The following is a 16,593-nucleotide window of genomic DNA, read 5'->3' as shown; positions in this document are numbered from 1 at the left end:
TCTCCCTGCCCCTCTGGCACCTCCAGCTGTCCTGGGGCAGTGCAACCTCTTCCCATCTCAGGGATTCACTGACCGTGAGAACCGTGAGGCCAAGACCATGGGGACAAAGCTCTCAAGACAAAATACCTGTTATCAAGAGGGAAAAGGTCTGCCATCTGCTATGTACCAGCCTACAGTGAAATCTACAGTTGTGCCTGCAACCCCATGGTGCAGATGGGTCCAGGACTTGAGTTTTCCCTTTGGTGTCTCTGTGTAGACCTATTTCTGGACAGGCTCTGCTGGCCGCTGGTTTCACACTGCCATCAGAGCAACAGGTCTGGACTACAAAATCACACCCTGTCTTCACCTCAGAAATCATCCACTTTCTGGCTGGGGCAAGGGCTGTAACTTCTCATCTGAAGCACTGAGCCAGAAGCAAAACTTGTCTTCAGCACAGCAAGGGGTCCTGTGCAGATGCTGCTTGTGAAGGCAAGGCATGACGAAAAGAGATAAAAAATGAAAGAGGAGGCAGCAAAGCCAACTTCACGTGCAGAACCTGACCCAACCCTGCACTTGAAACAGGGATGGGACACAATAAACTGAGGAGCTGTTCCCCACAACATGCCCGTTCTCCTTCACTAAGTTTGTCACAGGAGGAGTAATCAGGCAAATTTAGTGTGTCCCATGAGGTGGACCTAGAGAGGAAGGGGGGCAGAGATGTCCAAGTGTAGTGTAACTGCGGGTTGATGAAGACTTGTTTCCCACACAGCACCATGGGGATGCAGGAAGGCACCAGCCCTGAGCTCCAGATGTGGGAGCCTGCCAGCTGCAAGAAACAGCATCTCAGACCGAGAGGCAGGGGAAATTCAGAAATCTGTACACTCAGAGCAAAGTATGAATCACGTCAGGAAGAAACCAGGAAAGAACACACCCTGCTTATAGTCACATGTAGTTTCTAGAGGCGTTTGAGAGGAAGAAGAGTGAATGGCATAGGACATGCATCAGCGGTGGGGGCGGAGGGGAAGATGCATGCCAAAAAGGTCCTGAGCAACTGTGAGCAAGTAATTTACCCTCTCTTTAACTCAGTTTTCTTTCTGAAAAAATAAAGATAACGGTACTGCAAAAAATGCACACTGCCAAGATAAGGACCATGGACTCTGAGGTCTGCAGGCAGGCTGATAAGATAGGCTGTATCAGTATCCCAGATGGAAAGATACCTTAAAATACTCTGACTCATCTTTTCCTGTGGCATTTTGCAACACAACCAGTATCTGTCACATTATAAGTGAGCCAATATATTATTATCGTTTACTATATGAATTAATGTTCTTGTTTCTGGAAACAGAGAAGGAGAGAGGAGGGACAAGGCCATCTATTAAAGCAAATCATTTCATGGGTAATGTCATAAATGCCACCTGGCTGCAATTTTCATAGATCACATTTGACTGACAGTGCCCAAGACAGTGAGTTCCCACAAACTATTTCTCTGCCCCCATCACAGCCGTTAGGGCTACGGGTCCCCCTTAGCTCAGATGCTGATTCTCTACTGTCTAATTAGGAAGAAGGACAGCACTGAATCCTTTCTCAGGGAAGGGTTTTGGTAGGCTTTCCTTTTTTATACCCATCTATTTATTTTCACAGACTCACAGGTACTTAATTATCTCTGAGATGTCTATTCTGCTGTCAAATTTGGCTTAAATTAGCTACAGGGTCAAAAAATATCAGGGGGTGTGTGGGATTGCAACACAGCAACTGACAGGCACTGGCAGCCTGATCATGTATGACTTGTTTTCATAAGCAATAAAGCTAAGAAAAGCTGCAAAAGAAACTCAAATCAGTGCAATGCCCACAAAGAAATCAGGAAAATGGGAGGAGAAGGCGTGTCAGGTGGGGAGAGGGGGAAAGCTAGAGAACTGAGGAGAAAATAATAATTTGAAGTTTTTCTTGCTTTACTACAACCCATGATGTAGGGAAGCCCCAGGACCAGGGACCAGATGGCTGAGCCTGCTGTGGAGGAGGGCCCAGCAAGTCTGCCCAAGCAAGGGTGCAGAAACATAGATTCATAGGATAATTCAGGTTGGAAAAGATCGTTGAGTCTAACCCTAAACCTATTGTTTCCAAGTCCACCACTAAACCATGTCCCTAAGCCCCACACCCACATGTCTTTTAAATACCTTCAGGGATGGTGCTTCCACCACCTCCCTGGGCAGCCTGTTCCAGTGCTTGACCACCCTTGCAGTGAAGAAATATTTCCTAAGATCCAACCTAAACATCCCCTGGCACAATTTGAGGCTATTTCCTCTCATACTATCACTTGTTGCTAGAAGCAAAGATGCTGGAGCAAGGGCGCACAAGCAAAGATGAATGAGCCAAGGCAGGTGAACAAGGGGGCACATGCTAAAGGGTGTGAGCAAAGGTGCAAGAGCAAAGGTGCATGAACAAGGGTGTGCTAGCAAAGGTGCTGACAGTGGTGTGAGCCGAGGGGGGTGCTAGCCAAGCAAGCCAAAGTGCCAAGCAGGTGAGCAGGGTGCCCTCAGCTGTGCCAGGCTCCCTCTCCCGACAGGTGCTGCTGTGGCACAAAGAAGAGCCTCGGAGGGGCTCAGCCCTCCTCCCTGGTGCATCAGCATGTCTCCTGCAGCACCAGCTACAGAGCCTGCTGCAGATAAAGGTCAGTTCTGTTCCTGCTTGTGCAGAATAATAAATTAGCTAAATCCTGTATTTGAAACAACAAACATTACCTTATTCATGCAGCAAGTGGCTTAAAAAATAAGTTAATACTCTTAGCAGTTAAATCTGTTTCCTAAAGTAGAGGGTTATCACCTGCAAAACAAAAGCATTAGTAACACTACTAGTGTTACTAGTAGCATCTACTTTAAAACCACATACTATTATCCTTTGAAATTGCCAGTGGCACATGCATAAGAGGGCTACTGTTGATATATGTCCACTCCTGGCTCCCAGATAAAATGATCTGAGACAACCTTTGCCTCCCAAAGTCGCTGACTCACCAGAAGGTCAGATGGCAGAAGGTATCATTGTATACTTATCCTATTCTTTATTTTGTTAAACTTCTCCCTAAGCAGACATGTCTGGCTGTTACCAGAGACAGGAAACCAGACTAGACCCTTCCATCTGATCTCCTGTGGTGGTTCTACTGCGATTCCATAGGATCCTTGATGCAGCATAGTCACTGTTTCTATAGCAGAATGGGGACAGGACCAAAGTAGCTAATTCAAAGAAAAATCCAAAATGCCTAACATGTTTATTCACTGTGTATTCTGGGTAGACACAACCTAGTTGTAGTCTACTCTAGATCTTTGAAGTCCTGATGGGTCAGGTTACTGTCCCTATTTTAAACCTCCCCTTGCTTGCTTAATTATCAAAGATGCAATGGCAGTGGCAAGTATCTGCTTACAGAGAAATTATTCAGAGGGGCAGAAAGGGCTCCGAGCAACCTAATCTACTTGAAGATGTCCCTGCTCACTGCAGGAGGGCTGCAGTAGATGGCCTTTAAAGGTCCACTCCAACTCAAACTGTTCTATGATTCTATCATTCTAAGACGACCAGTGTGAGAAGGACAAGGAGCCCCTAGAAGTGGTGACCCCATGGTAGGCTTGGGGGAGGCAGCACGACCCCTGAGCTTTCTACTGGGGGTTACAGACAGCAGAGGTGAGGCAGGGGCTACTGTCACTTCTGTATTTCCTTGGGAGCCTTAAACAGACAGAGAAGAAAGCCCTAGCCCTAAAGCAATGACTGCCAGTCTAAGCAGTGATGGGGAGGTTGTGGGCTGGGAGGAGTTGTGGGCTACTGTGATCAGGCTGCTTAAAATGGACTAATGGTAATAACTAGTAATTACAGGATCAAGCAGAGCAAAGGAGTGTTTGAGCTGCATATCAAGAAATAATCTGTACCGGAGATTACTCGGAGATAATCTCCCAAAAGAAGTGTTGGAAGTCACGTTGCTCAAGTAATTTAAAACCAGCCTGGGTAAGGAATGTTGAAGAATCCACACTGTACTGGCTAGGAGATAGAGGTGAAGTTATTTGCCTATCCTCCTTCTCCAATATTTATGAATTTGAAGGTCTGAATCTCTAGTATTAATCATCCTTTGCCCGAGACAGGCATTTCGGTCCCTGTTCACGATTCATACTCCTTATGTGACGGAGGGTTTTGCTAAGACAGAGCAGACTGAGCTGTGGTGTAGGAAGGCAAGCGGCTATACAAAACGTATTTGAGCAAGATCATTTAGCCTTTGAAGGGCCACAATTGACAATTATCCATGTTCTCTAGACATCTCTGTAAACAGAGACTAAAACTGCTCAGCGTGCCCTTAAAGTGCATTTATTTTAGGAGAAGTGTTGGGGTATACTGGGGAGCATATACTAAAAGGGTCTCCAGAGGTGAGAAAAGAAGAGCCCTGGGGGAGACTGGCTGATCCAGGCAAACGATTGGAAAAGCAGCTGAAGTCAAGAGTATTTACTTTAACTTTTCCGTGGTCTTTCATCACCACGAAAGAGGATCTACCTGGTTACTCATGTGGAAGGTAAATCGAGCGACCTGTAAGGAAATTACGTCTTGATTTCATGGTCACTTTCTCTTCTCATTGCTCTGGTTGCCTGTGTGCTGTCCTGCCCATCCGCAAAGGAGGGGAGAAAGCACCACAGCCCATGTTTTCTTGGGCACAAGCCACCTCTAATTGCAAGTGAAGACATGACCATCAACCATGGATTTCACGGTGGGGGCTTGGACAAGACATCTGCTTAGGCATTAAAATAATTCCAGAATCAGTACTCATAGCTCAACTACTTCTAATACCTTAAAACACCACCTTATCTGCAGTCAGACTCCGAAGAGAAACATTTTAAACGCAGAACATACACAGCCCGCAGCAAATTAGCCAAATTAGCTTTCAGTGATCTCACAGGACTCATGCTGAGGAGCTCCATGAGCCATATGCAACACGAGATGATGAGCCAGCTTCACAGCCCTCCAGAGAAGAATAAAGAGACTCTGCAATATGTGGCTGCTAAAGAGGGTGTCTGCTCCCGGAACCCCAGCCGAAGTCCATCTGCGGTGAATGAACACCTCCCAGAGAAGTCGGATTTCCAGGGGGAACCAGGTGCTGGGGAGAGAAGGGGCTGCAGAGCAGGAGATGGTCTGTCCTCACCCTCCTCCCTGCACAAGCCGGCAGCCGAGCAGCCTGGCCAGCCATGCTGCACTGTGTGACGGGAAGGGACGGCGGCTCCCAGGGATCGAATTAAAAAGAAAAATCTCTGCACATTAAGTACTAAAATAGAACTATAAAAGAAAAGCTTTTTAACAAAATCCAGCATTTATCTGTCCCTTCTGTTCACCTATTCCTTTCAAAGATAAACTCCTAAGATAATGGCTTACAAAAATAATCAATTTACTGTAATAATGAAACCTCTGTCTATTTTCTGGTGTGTCTTAGGGTTGCCCGTGAACGATCACTCTGGACAGTGCGTAAGGTTTACAAATATCTTAATTAGGCCACTAATTATTTCACAAAAAACATTTTTTCACTATGCAAAAAAGAGGTAGTACCATGATTTTAATAAACATTCAGAACAAAAACAAATGTCTCTTTTATGTATCGTCAGAGGAGGAATAAGATGACCAGAGGACACATACTTCACAAACAGATCAAGGCCACATGTCCTTACACATCAGCCTGGATGTTTAATTAATTGATTATTTAATAGATAGCTTATTAGCTCAACAGGGAAACACTCTTATACTGCAGGGAGGATACACAGCTTCATATATACCAGTTCCTCGAGAATTTCTTTGCCTGTCTCTGGTAGCACTTACGTAAAACTGAATCTATCTGTCAACATGGCTAGCCTCCAAGGTGGAACAGGAGACCTGGAGCCCACCAGCCTGCCCTGTGTTCATGCGCAAAGTCCATGTCCCCCTCCAGGGTGTACCTACCCCAAGGTACCAGGGGTGGTACACGCTCAGCGCATCTTCAGGTTCACCTAGAGATGAAGAATTTGGTGGACGTACTTTCCATGTAGGACATGTATTTGTGCCCACACTGGGTGGGAGTGAAACAGTTAAAAGGACTCCCTTAGGAAAAGAGGGGGTGACCACCACCTACAGCCCAAGGGTGTCAGTCAACTCCTCCATCCAGCCCTTCGAAAAGCAATTCAGAACAGTGCAACCAGAGGTTAAAGTAAAATACGCACCCCCCCTCCCCGAAATAACAGCTCACTTCAGTGCACAATGCCACCTCCAGGGGGAAAATGAAGAGAGAATAAGCCAGAAGTGACAGATGTTACGTCTCTTACTGCATTGACACTGATTTTAGGGGGATAAAGATAGCATAAGAACCCATACTGAACAGAGCAGGCCATCCATCACCTAAAACCTTATTCTTCCTGCTTTGAATACAATATAAAAAGAAAAAGCTTGCTTACAAAGGAAAACACACTCTCCTGATCCACCCCTCTTTTTTGCTTACCATAAGCGTATTTTACTGGGTTGGGGTTTTTTTGTTGCTGTTTTAACATCCCCCATGATGTGCACATGCGCACAGAAGAGCCATCCTGTCTTTCAGTAACATTTACCCAAGGTTGGTTTTATGGATGACAGGGCTTTTTAAGGGCAAGTACTCAACATTTGAGTCTTCATTCACACTATTCAGTGACCTACTTTATGGAGATAGGGATGGGGGGAGGTTGCTAGGGGATTACTTCAGGTCCATTTATATAAGATACTCGGGACACAAATCTCTGCCTTTCCTGCTGAAAGTTCAAAATGTCAAGGGAAAAAATATTCCTGCTAAACAAGTGCAATGTCAAGAGGGTTGCACTGCCACATGTCCCCTTCCAGTCTGCTGGAGGGACAGAGGTGACCTAAGCATCTCCCTCCTTCCTTACGAGGTGACACAGCCCCTCTGACCTCACTTGGTTGCTCCAGGAGGAACCTCGTGCACATCACAAAGACAGAATTCTCCCCAAACCCAGAAAACAGACACAGCACGATATTAATATATCTGTGCAAGTCCTGGCATTTGGAAAATGTGTTTGTGCCTAGGCCTTATGTTCATAATTACCAGAGCAGTAATGAATCTTCATGAATCAATAATGACCTTCAAAAACACACTGAAACTATTTCAGCTTCCACTTAATCAAGTTACACAAATAGGCAGAATTTCTTTTTAAGATGCTAAATCAGGCTGATCCCAAACACTAGTTTTTCTTCCCCCTTTCTGATTTTCTTGAGTGCTATAGGATAGTAAATTTAAGAGCTGACATAATTCATCACTGCCTGCAGAAACTGTGATGAGCTTTATAGGTACAATGACCTATGTTTCCAATCAATCCTATCAATTTCCCAAATGATTCTCCAGCAAGTACAGATAATATTGTGGTTACTGTCTGCCAGATGGGCAATGCATGACCGCACAAATGTCACTGTCCACTTCATCCTGGCAAGCAGGTAACAAAGTTTGTGGGCAATGCATGACTGCACAAATGTCACTGTCCGCTGCGCCGTGGCAAGCAGGTAACAAAGTTCCCATGCAACTGCCATCCATCACGCCAAATGTGGCTCTTACCCTATAATAATCCTTTCAGGTTTTTACCTGTTAGTAAGATGCGCATTAATAATCTTGAAGAAGATGCTTCTTTGGGCCAACAGACAGGCTGTTCCCTTGTCCATGGATCTGTTGGTTAGTGTTGCTATCCCTACAGACTTCATGGGATAACTGCTGTAGGAAGGGAGCTCAGGAGGTCTCTAGTGCAAGCCCCAACTCAAAGCATGGCTGGATGAGAGGTCAGGCCAGGCTGCTCAGGGCTTTATCAGGCCTTCAAAACCTCCCAGGTTGGAGAACCCATAATGACTCTGTTTCCCACTCGAGTATCATCATGGGGAAAAACTTGCTCCTTATATCCAGTCTGAATTTCTCATTTCAACTCATTCCCGTTGCCTCTCACCTTCCCAGTACAGGCAGGGGACGGCTGCTGTTAGGTGGCCCAGGGCTGTCTCTTCTCCAAGGGGGACAAGCCCCCTTCCCCCAGCTGCTCCTGACCATCTTCACAGCCTCTTCTGGACTCACCAGTTTGTTGAAAGCTCTCCTGCACTGGCGGTCCCAAACTGGATTTGGTATCTATTGTCCTCCATCGCTGCCAGGGCACACTGCTGCTCATGTTCACCTGCTGCCTACAGGGACCCCGCAGAACTGTCCCCTGGCCAGGCAGCCCCAGCCTCTTCCACTGCAAGGGAACAGCCCTCCACAACTAGCTCCCCAAGATCCTTGCATTGCTCCAGCATAATCGTTCTGAAGTTCACTAAAAGTCCATAAAATTGTGCAAAATCATGCCAATATTTATCCAACAGTAAAAATAAACACTTCTTGTTTATACTTACAAAATATAGCAAAAAGAAGCAAAATACTCAAGTATCCCTGAACGCTAACATGAAAGAAAACAAATAGCAAATAAAATAAGACCTAACTAAAGTAAATAAAATTAGTGTTTTCCTCCTGTCCCCCAAGATTTGTGTATGCGTGCGTTATGTTTCAGGGTGGGACACACAAGGGTGAACTGTGCAAATGCTGACTGCTTGTTCACTTCTGACCACACGAGTTTTGACTATCTGTTAGTGAACAAAACTCTCTGCATCTCATTTTCCAAACACAACTTATGCCCGGGGCACTTCTCCACACTATGCTTCAGCACTTTGGCTATAAAGATGCTACAAAAGACTGCGCTGAAGACTTCACCAAGGTCAAGGCGAGCAGCTTTCCTCTCCCTCTCCTTGGCCACAAAGACAGTCTTTTTATCACAGCAGACAACCAGGCTGGGTCAGGCACAGTTCACTTCTGATAATCCATGCTGGTTGTTTCCAGTCACCTCCTGGTCCTTCATGTGGATTGATATGGCTTCTAGAGGAACACGCTCTGTGAGCTCCACAGGACTGAGGTGAGGATGACTGGCCTGTCCTCCCCTGCTCCTCCTTCTCGCCTTCTTGGAAGATGGCCTAAAATTTCAGTTTTCCCAGACTTTTTTGAATCTGCTTAGGTCAACCATGACTTCGCAAAGGTAACAAAGTGGCCCTGAAGTAACACCGGTCAGTTCCCTTAGATACATCCCATCCAGTCCCACGGGCTTATATCTCTATTTTGCTCAAGTGGCCCCTAACTCACTCACATGGCTTTGCTTCCCAGGCTCCTATCCAAACCACAGGTCCATCCTGTCTCACGTCTCTGTTGTACACATTACTCTTCATTAAACCCTTTAAGTGGGCAAACCTTCCAGACCCATGTCAGAAACACTGTGGTGCTCAGGAAGGATCGATGGCATCAGGATCATACTGAAGATGGAGGGCAGGTTCATGTATTAAAATATAAAAAATAATTTATCATGAAAGCTGCAAGAAAGATTGTTTAGACATGACGTGTACTTGCAAATTATGACTGATGTTGTAAAATTTGGAGAACAGAACTATGGTTATATTCCCTGAGGCAAAAGTGTTCGTTTAATCTCTCTGAAAAAGTAGCAAACATATACTTGAATGTGTATGGTAAAAAGGGGTCAGATGATGTCTATTAAACATTTTCCTTCCATGCTATAAAAATTTTTCCCACTGTGTTCTTTGTTGTCTTACTTCTAAATAGCATGCACCATGTACCTTATCCCAGTGAATAACAAGCACAATCAGAGGAAAAGCACAACAACGCTTCATATAAAAGACAGGAAGGACAGTAGATATAAGACTGACACTATTTGGCTCCGCATTTAAACATAAAATAGTCTTCTGAAACAAGAAATGCTTTTTTTATGCTTCTCTGTAGAAATCACACAGCAACAACATTTTTGTTGTTTGTTTTTTTTTCCTTGTAGCTAATTTTTGGCAGAAAAAAAAATAATTCTGCCTTCAGAATGTTTTCTAGTTCATTTTATTAACATGGACTACCTTAAGTTATTAAAGTAAACTACTCGGGGGGGAAATCTATGAAATCTGTTGGTTACAAACCAGCTATTGGCAATAAGATGAAGAAAAGCAGGCTATTAGTATTGTGTTACATATTCCTACTTCATAGTTCAAGATACTTACTATCAGTCAAAGTAATAGCCAAGGGTCTAGCTCATCAAAGAGACAGATGTTTCAATCACTGATCTGGAAATACATGTAATAGGTACCTTCAACTTTTTGCCTTTTGGGAATAGCATGATTCACCAACATGCAGCACGTAGTCTTCAAGAAAAAAGAGCTCCTTCCTCCGTACTTGGCACTTGCTGTTAGAGTGGAGTAGCTGGATGAATTCAGTTTGGTTAACATAATATCCTCCTGTTTCTCCTTGTAATTTCCTGCTAGCTGTTTTTTCATAACTCTGGATGCCCTGAAGTCCTAAATAGAGGCCAAAGTCCTTTTACAGAGCCAATAACTTTTCTGACAGTAAAAGAGACAACTCTGAGTAAATCAGATAGTAGTGTCTTCTTGGGAGAGTGCACCACATGCCACTTATTCAGGTTTCTGTCTTTTAATGAAAACAACTCAGCCCCTGACCTAGGGATATCTGCTTGGATATCCTTGTGGTGAGAAGTGCTCTGTGTATACACCCTTTTTCCCAGAGTAAAGGAAAGCCATAGCTTGGCTATATCAAAGTAAAACTGATATCAAAGAAAGCCTCCTTACCTGTACTGCTGGAGATGTTGACATCAATGCTGATATCCGATATGCCACCTCCCTTCAGAGATGCAACACATGTGTATGTCCCAAAGTCAGTGAATTTCAAGTCGATGATGTCCAGGTTTGTGGTGCCGGGTGAAACATCGGGGTCAGTCTGTGTGATGACCATCCTTTCAGAGCTTCGCAAGGGACGTCCATTTTTAAACCAGCTGAATGTAAGCTCTTCAGAAGGGATGGCTTCCACCTGACAGGAGATTTTCACCTCTCGCCCAATCTGGATGTTGTCATCTTTGTGGTATGGGTCAGGGGTGATCCAAAAACGTCCTTTTTTTAAGGCTGAAATATGCCAAAAAATAAGTTTACTATAATAAAACACAAATTTTGCATATTCAGACTTTCCAGAGACTTACGCTCATGCTTCACTTTATGCCTACATATGATTTTAACAGAGCCTGTAGCAATAGGACAAGGGGCAATGGTTTCAGACTACAAGAGGGTAGATACAGACTACATACAAGGGAGACATTTATTACGAGGGTGGTGAGACACTGGCACAGGTTGCCCAGAGAGGTGGTGGATGCCCCACCCCTGGAAACATCCAAGGCCAGGTTGGATGGGGCTCAGAGCAGCCTGATGGAGTTGAAGATGTCCCCGTTCATTTCAGGAGGGTTGGACGAGATGGCCTTTCAAGCTCCCTTCCAACTCAAACTATTTTATGATTCTATGATGCTCAGCAAGTCACTGAAGCTTCCAATGCACACATTTAGCACGGGGTTAACTTTTCGTAGGATCAAATTCTAAACAAATTTCATCATATACACTGCTAAAGTACTTGTAATTTCCAAAATGAAAAATAGGAAGTCCCAGCAACTAAATTAGACTGAGCTGCTGACAACTGAAGAGTAACCAAAATAATTCATGAGCCTTCAGTGTTTATTATCTGTCTCTGGAGGTATTTACAAGCCCTTCCTCACCTCCATGCTATCAGTGCACTGAGAGAAGAGAAAATAGAGATATCAACCAAACATCACTAATACAACCAGCAGCGTCATCTCCAATCTATCTGGAAACAAACATGGCCATGCAAAGTATCTTTGTGCCAGCTGGTTAAATGAGAATAGGTAAGCACATGCCTGAGGCTACAGCCTGCCCTGATTTTACACACCCTGCTTCTTCCTCATGGCAGCCTGGAGGGCTGCCTCTGTCCCAGCAGCTGCCTGGAGGCAGGCTGCCTTACCCCACCAAACCACAAAGCAGCTGCGGGGAAACTGCTGCCAGCTCTAAAAAGTAAAGGGGGATGAAAGGCAACGCTCAATGGGAAAAGGCAAAAGAGATGCTCTTCTGAGATGTAACCATGCAGGAGATCCCATCATCATCAAGTGGTTGCAGTTCCCTGGCTGCGTCTTGTCAGATGAGGAAAACCCATCCTGTACGTGCAGGAGAAACCTGAGGCTGAAGGCTGCACACAGAGAACGTTATCATTTAGAGAGGCACAGAGCATCCCAGGGATCTCTATCTGCATCCAAGACTATTCAAGCCTGCAATACAAATGCAATTAATTCTCTAACCCACAGCAAAGCAGATAAGGTAGTCTCATCGTTTCAGATGGGAACCCCAAGGCAAATGAGGTTTTTGAGGCCATCTTAAAGGCAGGCTCAGTGCTTCAGAAGCACCCTACACCCCTGCAGGGACACAGCAGCTCTGGAAAATGTTATTTCCCACCATCTTCCCAGTGAGACTAGCATCTTTTGCTAGCATTCTCTCATCAATCTGCTGCACAAGAGCAAAATAATACTGCAACTCAGTTATCTGATTTTTCTCATCACTCTAAATGAGCATAAAACTATCCAGAAACTATCACCGTTTACATCAATAAAGTGATTGCTCTAAAGCACTGTTAGTATGACACTTATTTTTGGAAGAGTGCTTCAGGATCATCCATTAAGTCTTTCAAATACACATATATTTTGATGTACTGAATATAAAATGCTACTTATACAATCCCAAGATCCCTCTCCCCCTATGTATATGCACCTAAGTATGTATGTATGTTTATATATGCTATCTCCAATTGGAAAGTCCCAGAATGAAAATACCAGCTGAAAATATTACGAGCAAACACCCAGGTTGAATGCAAGGACTGGAAGACAAATATTTAAATCTGTCATTTCTTGTCATCGTGCTGACTTGTTTGAGAAGTTTCCAGGCTGCCCTATTCCCTTTGCCACCCCATCCATGCACAGTGCTCCACGTGTGGAACATTTGAGTAAAGAACCGATTTGCAGCACTCTCTACCCTCATATATCTGCATGCTTACAGCCAATGGAGTGTGACGTTGTCACAAACAGCAAAGGCTATAAGCTAAAAGTTTCCCTGGATCCCATACTTTGTGTAATATGTACTTTTCACTTGCTGCGTACAGAAAGCGTAACAACATCAAATGGAAATGGATGGATGAGGCATCAAGCATGCTAAGAAAGCACGGTGCATCATCTCCTTACATCTCTGCAAGGTTGAAAATGCTAATTCAGACTCAAGTTTTGTTAGCTCAGTAGCTCCTTGAACAAAACAGCTATTTGGAGCTTGCAAATGCCATGCTGAATTAGCGCTTTCACAACTTTGAAAGGAATTAACATTTAATTAATAATCAGGGTTTTTTCAATATGGGAAAAGCAGCATACAATCTGGCTACTTGTGGACGCCCCCTCACACATGGGGTGAGAAATTTCTTCCACTGAGGAAGGCAGACCTTTTAATCAGAGAATGAAAACACCGTTACATTTGCTGTGCTGATCAGGTATGGCGTGAAAGGTGTTTGTCTGGACGCTGCTATTTAGTTGCAAATGTGTGTTCAAGAATCTAAGTGCTGGATGTGTTTTTTAAGAGTTTATTATTATTGCATCTATTTAAGAAAGTTTCGTGACTTTTATCAAGATTCAATTTTTGCACCAAAATGCACTAGTCTCTACTGAGCATCTCTCGTCCCCTTTTAAAAGCTGCAGCCAGTTCCCCAGGAAGCAAAATGAACACATGCTTTGGTTCAAGAGGATGAACCATAAATTGTATGAAGCTCAAAAATGCTACAGCAAGTAACTATGAAAGACAAGACGAACTTTTTTGTTTCAAAATGGAAGAACAAACAATGCTTAAAAACACAAAAAACAGCAAATATATCATGCAAATATTCTTCAGACAGGGAAAAAATTAAAAATAACTCAATACGCATGATGAGCAGCACATTTCAACCAGAATTAGTTGATAATAACCTCAATAAACTATTTTTATTTCTGATTTTTTCTCCTTTGTTTCAAGTGCTCACACAGACCATTTCACCAGTTTCTCACTCCTATAAAGGAATGACAAGGTCTAACAGGGAAGTCACATTCACTTTCACGTGTCCTCTGTGATGCCTCATGCTACAATACCGCCTACAAGCTAAGGTAAGGGGTACGGAACCTCAAACTGTGGGCCCTAAGCCACTTACTCCGTGGGCCAGGAAAGGCTCTCTGGCTCATGGACCAAACTACAAAACCAAGCAAGGTTTCTGGCTGGTGCTTGTCGGTTTGGTTCAATGCAGGCTGAGTGCTGGGTACAAGAAATAAGCGGACTGGATCATCCTCTGTCCTGATCTGCCACAGCAAACTCCAACCCTGTGCAGAGCATACACTCGAGCTAAGTATTTTTCCATACCTCCAAATACGAGGAGCTCAGGGGGGCTGTGACTCAGTGCCCTGCATGGAAAAAGTTCAGGGAATTTCTAGAAATTCTGAAGTGAAGTGAAAAGTCCCTTTGCTGTATTCCTTTCCCTCCTCCTCCTCCCTTCTCCCAAACCATAGATTCACAGAGTGGTTTGGGTTGGAAGGGCCCTCAAAATCCATCTTGTTCCAACCCCACTGCCATGGGACCCGCCCGCCCCCCCCCCCCCCCCCCCAGCCCAGGCTGCCCCCAGCCCCATCCAGCCTGGCCTTGGGCACTGCCAGGGATGGGGCACCCACAGCTGCTCTGGGCAGCGTGGGCCAGCGCCTCGCCGCCCTCACGGGGAACAATTTATTCCCAATATCTCATCTACATCTTCCCTCTTTCAGCTTAAAGCCATTCCCCCTTGTCCTGTCACTCCATGCCCCTGTAAGAAGCCCCCCCCCAACTTCCCTGTCGGCCCCTTTGGGCACTGGCAGGTGCTGTCAGGTCCCCCCGCAGCCTTCTCTTCTCCAGGCTGAACAGCCCCAGCTCTCCCAGCCTGTCTCCACAGCCCCCTGAGCATCTTCCTTTTAATGTCTCTTAAGCCATGTAAACGTACACACTATATTAATCAGTAACAGCCACGAAATCCCCACATCAAATGGTCCAACAACTGTGTAACTACAACCTATGGTTGAAAGTCAATGTACTGGTTTTATAACCCCATTCTCCAAGACTCCACAAACCATGCAGCTATCAGCATTACCTTCTGTCACCAACGAAATCAGCAGAAATTTACTTTAAAATACAACGCCTTTTCAGAATTAAGTAAGATCATTAAACAATCCGTATCTGTGAATACCTAATCTCACTTGCCACCGGAACAAACACAGCGATGTCTACAGTTAACCCATGTATCTTGGAATTTCTGTTGTGCCACTAAAGCACATGAAAATCACCATCCATACCTGGAAGAGGTACCCAAGAAACCAACCACAGGTACGCAAAGATGCTGGATAGTTGCAGGCAAGTGGAGCTGGAGGGCAGTGGAAGCAGGCAGCAGCATGGGGCCATGATGGGCAGACATGCTTCCCTCTGACCTAGGACCTGGGACTATGGCCAAAAAGGTTCCAGATGTGATAGTGCCAAGTTGCTCAATATTTGGCTCAGAAGCGGCCCAAAAACTAGAGTGCATCTCATTTAAGTTCCTGGTGGGCTTGAATGTTTTCAGTGATGGAAAGCACCACAAGATGCAGTACTGCCACCACCCCTAGGCAGTAATCAACCTCCCTTCTCCAAATCCTGAAAATGTCAGTAGCAGCTAACAGTGCTACAAGAGCCCTTTGGAGAAGGGGAAATAGAACCTAGATCTCTCACTCCAGACTGATGAGTCTCCAAATCATTTCACATACTGGAAATTTCCTGACCCACCAGGTCACAAACCCTTCTGAGAAGATGAACGTCTCTCAGTTACACTGAGATGGAGAAGATGACTATGTAAGTCAGAGTTCAGGGAACTCTTGACCAGCAGACACAAGAGGGGCTGGGGTAAACCTGCTCAGATCTTTAAAAAAAAAATATTACCGCAACGAAGGGCCCTGTTAAGCTAGTCTCAGACCCAGAATGAACAGGGTTGCCCTTAGAAAAATGACATGAGGTCAGGAGACCACTCCAGAGTGACTCTGCCTTCCAAATCATGGGAATACAAAGCCGATCCTTACAGGCAAGAACGTGTAGAACCTTAGATAGGCATATGCTAGATGTGGTCTCCAAAACGACTTCAGATCCAACTGATTTACATTCTGTGTCATATACTGACCTCTTGGAAAGACCTGAGCTCATCCTGGTACAAACCCATCAGGCAATGGAAAAGTGATTCTCCTACGTATTCTGCATACAAGTTTGCATCCGTGGTCAATCCCCATAAAACAGTGGTTTGGATTATCTTCACGTGAGGTTCTTGGACCATAATTTACAGGCATCCCCCTATATAATGCCAAGTATATTGAAACATGCAATGGATTCTGACTCTGGCTTTTCACTGTATTATGTTACGTTTGAGGCATTAGGGGAAGGTTTCCACGGCGTTAGATAAAGCAAATAAATGAGACACAAGGTTAACCAGCAAAATGTGGGAGATGGTGCTGCAGATATGCTAACCACAGCTGCTGCCCTGCAGAGACTTCAGAAAATCATCAACACACAGGTATACAAAATAGCAGTAAATGTGCAAACAAGTCTGTAACTGTACTCAAGACTCAGGAAAGTGCCAGTCTT

At 44.7% G+C, this 16,593-nt stretch overlaps 1 protein-coding gene across 1 annotated transcript in view; it reads right to left on the bottom strand.

The window, feature by feature from the left end:
- The window catches only part of MDGA2 (MAM domain containing glycosylphosphatidylinositol anchor 2), a 389,698-nt gene that overhangs the window by 130,734 nt on the left and 242,371 nt on the right, over positions 1 to 16,593 (bottom strand). Inside the window, exon 7 of the mRNA XM_080397260.1 lies at positions 10,645 to 10,974. Within this exon, the coding sequence (XP_080253386.1) occupies positions 10,645 to 10,974 (330 nt within the window). The remainder of the gene's footprint in view (positions 1 to 10,644; positions 10,975 to 16,593) is intronic.

This window comes from Falco punctatus (genome assembly GCF_963210335.1).
Source record: "Falco punctatus genome assembly, chromosome: 7".
Lineage (NCBI taxonomy): Eukaryota > Metazoa > Chordata > Aves > Falconiformes > Falconidae > Falco > Falco punctatus.
The sequence above is the reverse complement of the archived record's forward strand: the minus strand, read 5'-3'. Positions and strand labels throughout refer to the sequence as shown.